This window comes from Thamnophis sirtalis, unplaced genomic scaffold (genome assembly GCF_051295495.1).
Source record: "Thamnophis sirtalis isolate CommonGarterSnake01/CBP01778 unplaced genomic scaffold, rThaSir2_p1.2 scaffold_6, whole genome shotgun sequence".
Lineage (NCBI taxonomy): Eukaryota > Metazoa > Chordata > Lepidosauria > Squamata > Natricidae > Thamnophis > Thamnophis sirtalis.
The window spans coordinates 91,027,153-91,035,754 of record NW_028261386.1 but is presented as its reverse complement, the minus strand read 5'-3'; the positions used below and the strand labels follow the sequence as shown (position 1 = coordinate 91,035,754).

The 8,602-nt window shown below is 43.3% G+C and overlaps 1 protein-coding gene across 3 annotated transcripts in view; it reads left to right on the top strand.

The window, feature by feature from the left end:
* Positions 1-5,729: 5,729 nt before the first annotated feature.
* Positions 5,730-8,602, top strand: part of PDE7B (phosphodiesterase 7B) — a 174,014-nt gene continuing 171,141 nt past the window's right edge. For 2 of the 3 annotated variants that reach the window (XM_087718415.1, XM_087718414.1), the window contains exon 1: positions 5,731-6,114. In XM_087718415.1, the coding sequence (XP_087574541.1) occupies positions 6,094-6,114 (21 nt within the window). In that variant the 5' untranslated portion in view covers positions 5,731-6,093. Of the gene's footprint in view, positions 6,115-8,602 lie in introns of all 3 variants that reach the window. The other variant, XM_087718413.1, reaches the window with a different exon arrangement.

The following is an 8,602-nucleotide window of genomic DNA, read 5'->3' as shown; positions in this document are numbered from 1 at the left end:
AAGAAAGGTGGTATAGTGACCAAAGTTACAATGGCATTGAAAAAAGTGACTGATTACCATTTTTCACACTTAGCGACCATTTTCACACTTAGTGACCGTTGCAGCATCCTCATGGTCACGTGATCAAAATTTTGATGTTTGACAACAGTTACAATTTATATTTGTAAATTGTAGTTATGTTGAAATAAAAAAAATATTACAATACTATTTTTGCATTGTATGAAAATTTTTGTTGCTCTGTATAAAATTTTTAATGAAGCCCCCCCCCCCCACGGTCAAAGGTGTCCCTCTTTACCATTCTGAAAATCTGGTCACCTTATGCTAGAGTCTGATTCAGAAAAACAATAGTATTTCCCCACTTGAAAAAGTGGGAAGGACTGAGCTTTTGAATTGTTGGACTACAGCCCCCATATTTCTCTGGAGGCCTGTAAGTTGTAGCACATCCATCCGAACAGTATGTTTTGGGGCAAAGAAGACATATTAATAATATTTCTGGATGTTTCATGTTCCTACTGATTCATCATAAGAATGGCTCCTGTATTGAAATGTTCAGATAAAAATGCTATGAAAAAAACAAATATATCCTGATGGATTTTTGATTGCTTACTGTCAAGTGCCAGGAAAATCAGCAGATCCAGACAGTTCAAATGAGTATAAAGATTTATTGTGAGCTTAAGCTCTCTACAAGACTCTAATGGCCAAGGGAAATTAGCGGGAATAAGAGTAGAAGGAATTCAAGGTGGGCTGGACTTAGATTTCCTGTTGGCATGAAGGGACTTGTGACTTATGATGTATTTGACCAGCTCAGCCTGGTCTTCTCCTACACTTACCTCCCTTTTCTATACCCTCTTCAAATGGGAAATCTGTAGTGTGCTCAGTTTCCATACTTGCGTAGAGTGGTGGATGCTAAAGCAGCTGACATCTCCTTCAGGTGGGTGAAGCACACATCAATGGTACAATTCAGCCCAATTGATACATTACCCTACAAACTCACCACATCACATTGATGTCACATGATGTATCACGACTGCTTTTGCCTTTGTGGAGCTGGGATGGATGTGGCCTGCGCATGGCTCATATGGGCTGTGGACCACCAGTTTGACACCCTGCCCTAAGCTAATGTAGCTCAGTATATTTGGAAAGCACCAGGTTCAGGAAGGCAGCTAAAATTAAGTGAGAGAGCTGAACAACGTACTCTCAAGATCAGCGATGGGTTTCACATTTTGTTAGTGCCACTGCCGCTCCCAACGCGGTTTGGGCGAACTGATCCAAACCGGCTGAATACCACTTCTGTTCAAAATGCTCACAAAGGTAAAATAATAATAATTCTGAAGTCTTGAAGCTGTATCTGAATTAATATTAGGTACAAAGAAGCTGTGCTTTCGTTATTATATCAGATTATTCTTAATAGCTACAAGTATCGTTTCACTGTATTATGGATAATTCTTTTCTGTTTCAGAAATTTTCTTTAACATTATACTCAGCCACAGGATACATTAGGTGCTACTTTTTTATTCCGGCACATCCAATTAGAAATAATGCTTCTAATTTGAAAAGCTGATTGAACATTATTTTGGAAGCTTTTTTCCCAAAAAAAACATTTTAATAGCTGAGAAGATTTACTGTTTCCTTGGAGGCCTTGTGATATGAGGTTTTACTGAGCTGGTAGAACATTTTGTCAGGAGTTTCTTAACTCCTTCAAGCTAAACGTTTCAAGGGAATTTGTTTTGCCTCTTCACCCATCCAGTGTCATCAGAACACTTCATTGAGCTCCTTTAAATATCACCTTTGCTTCTGAAAAACAAACCTAAGGTCACTGTCTACTTCCAACTTAGAGCTTGTTTACCATGACAATTTATTATGGCTCTGAGCGCTAAACTGCAAGACTTGTGCGCAGCTATCAGACTTTCTAATACTTTCTGAGCCTTCCTTTGCCCAATCACATTGTTGCAAATTTCTTTGCTATTATCACATTGGTGGATGTATTGCAATGTTTAAGTAACGTCATCAGCAGATATCAGGCAAACCATCATCCAACCATGTTAGTCATATATGAAGGAGACTCAGGTACATCCATTATATTTCCCATTTTTCATAGTTTACGATTGGTGGGTTGACGTCTACACGCATGCTGACTGTCATATGAGTTCATAGGTCTTTAGGCATGAATTTGGGAAGGTGAAAAATGCTACTGGGATGCCAGTTTTGATAAAGATGCTACTTTTGACCTATGCAAAGACATGAGCAAAACTAAGTCACTGTACATTGAATCCAACACTATATAAGGTCAGTCATTTTTTTTTTTTGCCTTGATCATATGATATATATTTTTTTAATGCTATTAATTTGTGCTAAGATGCAATTTTTTAAAATTTATTTATCAAATGCATTGGCTGGTTATCTTATCACAAATTGCACATTTAAAATGTCACTAACATGTTTTATTCTATGCTGTTTTAAAAATATGCCTATGCAGGTTTGAATTACCTTAGAACCATGATGGCGAATCTATGGCACACATGCCACAGGTAGCACATGGAGCCATATTTGGTGGCATGCTATCCGTCAGATCCAGCACGCATGCATGCGCTGGCCAGCTGATTTTTCACCCTTCCGGAGGGCCAGGGAAGGCCGTTCTAGTCCTCCCAAGGCTTCAGGAAAGCCTCTGGAGATTGGGGAGGACAAAAATGGCCCAAACAGCCCAACTGGTTGCTTTTCACCCTCTGCAGCCTCCGGAGGCTTTCCTGAAGCCTGGGGAGGGCAAAAACGGCTTCCCCTGGCCCCCTGGAGGCTCTCCGGAAGCCAGAAATGGATTGTTTCTGAACTTCCGGTTGGTTTGTTGGGGCCATTTTTCACACTCCCAAGTTTTTGCCCTCCCCAGGCTTCAGGAAAGCCTCCAGAGCCTGGTGAGGGGCCGCACACGCATGCACAGATGGGTGGGGAGGATTGAATGGGCATGCACATGTGCAATAATGTGCGCACATGCAGTTTTGGCACGCTGTAAGAAAAAGGTTCGCCATCACTGCCTTTGAAGATGTTATCGAAGGAGAAGTTAGCTTTATGTAAGTGAATTTCATTCATGCAAAAATAATGTTTTTTTCTCTCTCTCTCTCATCTCCCCCAACAAATCCATACAGTCTGCTCCAGAAAGTCAGACAACCTTCCAGAGTGAATTTGGACAGCAATGAGGCAGCTTTTATTTGTGAATAAAATCGGTTATTATTTGTGAAAACTCATCACCAAATATCATTTTTACTTTAAATCCACTTAAACATTTGTTGCAGTGTTTCTTGATGCAAAGTGCTTCTTCTCATCAAGGAATTAATAATCATAAAATTTTATTAAGAGAACCAGATGTGATATGCTTTTTTTAAAAAAAAACCTATCTTGTATTTTCCCATCATTTCATTCCTCCTTTTAATTGTCACCCATAAAGAAAGGAAAGATAGCTGCATGTTTTTCTTATTGTTGGTGCTAGTAAACTTGCTGAAGAATTCAAGACTACATTTTAAAAGTATTTCTTTCATTTTGAATTGCTAACTTTCTAAATTTCGTCTCAAGAGTTCCAGATTTAAAAAACGCCCACTTCTAAACCTGCATTCTGATTAATACCAATTGAGTTGTTTTACAAAGACATTGTTTCCTTCATTTGGTTGAAATAGCAACTTATGGTATTAGTAATTCATAGCAAATTCTCAACAATGAGAAGGAATCTGTTCATGTGTTGTAAGATTAAAGGATTTCCATTGTATCTTCTGACTGTTTAGTTAATGTGCATGGATGCACTCTGCTAGTCTTCTGCCTATCTGTCCTACATTGTGGTTGCTATAGACCTTACCTTGTATGTTGTAGATGAGTCCTCTTTTTTTCTTCTTGGGTCTTAAGATATTTTGGATGGCTATGCTGGTTGGTATGGAATAGTGATGTCATGTGCTTGTAATAATCTATTGGTTGTTTCTGATATGTATTTGGGGTATGGAGCTATTATCTTTTTCACAGCCTATGTTGGTTGTGTTGTGGTACGTTGAATGATCAGCTCCCTTCTGATAAAGTTGTTTGCATATCTATTTTGTTGGAAGATGTTGCATAGGCAGATTGTTTCCTTTTTCTACTGTTCCATGGTTGTTCCTTGTCTGAATAATGTTCTTACACAATTACTCATATACAGGGCAAGCCACTTTTTCTAGCATTGATGATGCTACCTAGTTGGGTCATGAAATGTCAGCAGATAGGACTGCACTGAACTTGGTTAGTACTAGAGGGGGAGACCATTCCAGGGCTATAGATCAAACTGGAAATGAAATGAAATCAGATAAAATCTGAGAAGTCAATACAACCCATTTCTGTATTGTGCTGCAAGAACTAGATGGTTGCATTTGTGAAGTCATCTGGAGTTCAACTGGAATCAGTGGAGATGTCATGTTTTAAAATGTGGATTAAACATTTGGGGAACAGGTAAACAAGAAGCAGATTCAACATACCTTCTCTTTCAAAAGCTGAAGAAAATAACACCAAGCAGAGGAGGTTTACAGTGCCATCAGAACTGAATAGGGATAATCATGTTGCTGTCTAACCATTCCTATTATGGTTACCCCATTCTTCCTCCTCCTCCTCCTCCTCCTCCTCCTCCTCCTCCTCCTCCTCCTCCTCCTCTCCTTCTTCTTCTTCTTCTTCTTCTTCTTCTTCTTCTTCTTCTTCTTCTTCTTCTTCTTCTTCTTGTACTTTCCTTGTCTTATTAACAGTAAGTGCAATGATGACCCTTTCCCATTTTGTAACACAAAACATTTTCTACTGGAATAAAGCCACACATCCTGGTAAGGACAAATCCTTCACTGCAATAATAGGAAGATTTGCACTGCCATCTGGGATTTTTCTCCCACTTCTCATTCTACCCTATTTCCTAGTCTTCCATTGAATTAATATTGATTCTGCTTAGCTTTTGGGGACCACCCAATGCCCTCTAGGCTGGCATGCACAAAACAGACTTTAAATAAATAAACAAAGACATAACCTGTTATTTCAAGGTAAAGGGATAGTACTTTTAAAACATAGCGACTGACTGATATCCCACAACAACACCTGGGAAACAGAAGTACATAAAACAAGGTGAGATATAATCAGTGAGAACAGATCCTGATTTACCCCTGAAACTCCTTCCAAATTTTGATTGAGCCTCTGCAACACGCATGTTGACATCCTGGTCTTTCTGGCAACTTCGGTCTATGCAACAGCAGATGATGATGATGATGATGATGATGATGATGATGATGATGATGATGATGATGTCGTCGTCTATGGTGATTCTCAGTAATCCAGGTCATGGTTGTTCCAAAGGTGATTTTTTTTTCCAAGAAGCAACTGGACTTTCTGGTTTTTGTTTGAAGATGTTTCGCTTCTCATCCAAGAAGCTTCTTCAGCTTCAGATAACAAGCCAAACGCCTTCAAAGAAAAACCTGGAAGTCCAGTTGCCTCTTGAAAAAGCACCTTTGGGGTGATGATGATGATGATAATGACATTAATAATAATAACAACAACGAAGGCTCCAGTTTCTATCTAGGGTGGAGTGGTAGCTCGCCTGCCGAAATCACAGCCGCTGCATTCTTCCCATAGTAGTCCTTTAAAATTAATAGCACATGCAGAGGAAAAACTAAACCCCTTTGACGTCACTCTTCCAACGAGGAAACATAAACAGAAGAGGCTTCGCTGCCGCTGATTGGCCGGGCGCGCTGTGCCTATGGCAGTTGACAGCACCTCCCAGCCAGGCACAGCTCGGCCTTCGCCGCTCAGCCAGCCCGAGACTGCGCCAAGCCCCGCGGAGCTCTTCCCCAGTTCTCTCGCCCGGCCGGGAAGTCTGGCTCTTGAAGCAGCGGCTGCTGTTCCGCGTGTGTCCCGCTCGGGCACTTTTCTCTCCTCCCTCCTGCCTTTCTCCGGGCCAATGCGCACCTTCCGCCGTCCCTTGGCGCGTCTCCCCGAATGCTTTGCCTGAGACTGGATGCGAGCTTCGGGATCATGCAGGTCGGGGCTTCATGAACAAGCTGCTCCGCTTCCACTTTTCGAGGCATTCAGAGGTCACCGAACTGCCACTATGGTTAAATGTCTTGTTTAATGGTTGAGGTAAGTACTGGCGAGCCGAGGAGGCGGCACGGTTGGTGGTGGTGGTGGGGGGGGGGGGGGAGACTGCAGTTGCGCAAAGTTAATTGAACGAACTTACAATGGTATTTGGAAGAAAAGAGTTGGCGGGCTTTGCTGTTAAACAGGGTCCCTTCTATCCCACCTGTCTTCCTTCCTCCTCTTCTCCCTCCCCTTCTCCTTCCTTCCCTCCTTCTCTTCTCCCTCCTTCCTTCCTTTCCTCCCCTTCTTCCTCCCTTCCTTCCCTCCTTCTTTCTTTCCTTCCTTCCCTCCCCTTCTACTCCTTCCTTCCTTCTTTCCTTCCTTTCATCTTTCCTTCCCTTCTCCTTCCTGTCTGCCTGCCTGCCTTTCTTCCCTCTCCCTCTACTACTTCTTCCCTTCTCCTTCCTTCCTTCCTGCCTCCCTCCTTCCCTCTCCCTTTACTCCTTCTTTCCTTTCCTTCTCCTTCCTGCCTGCCTGCCTCCTTCCTTCCTTCCCTCTCTCTCTCTACTACTTCCTTCCTTTCCTCCCCTTCTCCTTCCTGCCTTCCTTCTCTCTTTCCCTCCTTCCTTCTTCCCTTCCTGCCTCCCTCCCTCCTCCCCTTCTACTCCTTCCCTTCTTCCTTCCTTCGTTCCTTCCTTCGTTCCTTCCTTCCATGTGCCTGTAACCAGAGGCCAGGAATCCTGGAAACGTGTACGAATTGCATGAGAAAAATCGAAGCAGGGGGCTCCCCTTCTCTTACCCCACCCCACCCCCACCCTTCACCGGCCAGCTTCCTTCAGTAACGTGTAAAGAAGTGGAGAGTCCCTACAGGGGCTGGACGCGATGAGCCGCTTTTTAACTCGGAAGAATCGCGTAGGGTGTTGCGTCTCGAGCATCGAGGGTTCTTGTGGTTTTGGTTTGCAAGGGGTGGGGGAGTTACAAACGCCCGGGTGTTCTCCACACTTCCCCGACGAGGCGGCTGGCAGTCCTGTTAATATTTCACCTCGGCGTTCCTAGCTCGGAGAGCTGGCTGGCGTGGGAGGGGGCGACAAGCTACAGAAGGGAGCCCGGAGAAGAAAGTGAGGCAGCGCCTCTCCGGACTGGCCACCACCAAAGGGCAGCCTGTAGCCTCCACTTGGACGACTGTTGCAGCATTGAAATGACCTGCGTGTGCCTCAGGAACCCGAGCTACGGTTAAAAACAGAGCCCACATTGTTCCGGGCGGCCAGCGTGCATTTGAAAGAGCGACTCGCACGGAGAGACGCGTGTTTAAAATCTCGCCCCAGTAGCCAGTGGCGGACTTGTGTGTGCGCGCGCGTTTTAATTAAAAGATTGCAGGTATAACGTCTGCAAGAATTGAATAACGTGCGCGCGCTTGGTGGTGGTGGTGGAAATGCTTATTTTTTTTTAAAAAAAAGTGTCTTGTTTCGGTTGCTTCTTGTAAAGGGGGAGGGGAGGGGAGGGGAGGGAAAGACCAGAAGGATTTGCCGAGGTTCACCCTAAGAATGCACTTTGAAGGCTTACTTGGGGGGGGGGGGACAGTTATCCCCGCTTGAGTTCATCAGGACTAGCTTAGAAACGGCAAAATATTAGCTCCGAAATGCAGACTATTTGCTATGTGCTGTGAATGGACAATTTGCTATTCTGCAGTACCTGGTGGGAAAAACAACTTTATGCACATGCATAACTGCAGCTCCTCCATTTCCTTTGCTGTATCTTCACTGGTGGCTGTAGGGACAAAGGAGCTGCTGTCACTAATGCTTTGCTTAATGACACATTTCACATGTTGTGCTGGGGAATTTCTGTCTTTCTGTCTTGGAGGAGCAGCCCACAAACCATTGTGGTTAGTGGAAATGTTGGCTAAAACTTATCACCTCTTATCTCCCAATATTCCCCTTTTTTCTTTTCTTTTTGCCACATTGGAAAACGATTTTCAACCCTGAATTTATTGTATTAGCCAGGTACAGAAATTCAAAACAGTTTTTCAGGCATAGTGTATATCTGCGGCTATTACATATAAAAGCTACATGTTCATCTTGGATAATTGCTTTGTACAGGTCTAAAATAACATAGAAAAACCAATGGGAGAAAGAAAGAAGAATCCCAACTTTCTGGACTTTTGGAAGAAGTCTAGTGTCTGAGATCCCAGCTTGCTAGCGTGTTCTCTCCCTGCAGGATAAATATCCCTTATGCAAGTCTAAAGGATGCATGTGACTAATTATGAAGGTAGAAGACTGTCAGTCAGATGAGAATTCTCCCTTACCATTCAGATCTCTGGATTACCTGAAGCCTTAGGCAATGACATTTATTTCTATTTAAGTCTTGTTGAAAAGAAAGGTAAAGGTTCCCCTTGGACATATATGCTAGTCGTTCCCGATTCTAGGGGGCGGTGCTCATTTCCGTTTCTAAGCTGAAGAGCCAGCACTGTCCGAAGACATCTCTGTGGTCATGTAGCTGGCATGACTAAAGGCTGAAGGCGTACAGAACACTGTTACCTTCCTACCAAAGGTGG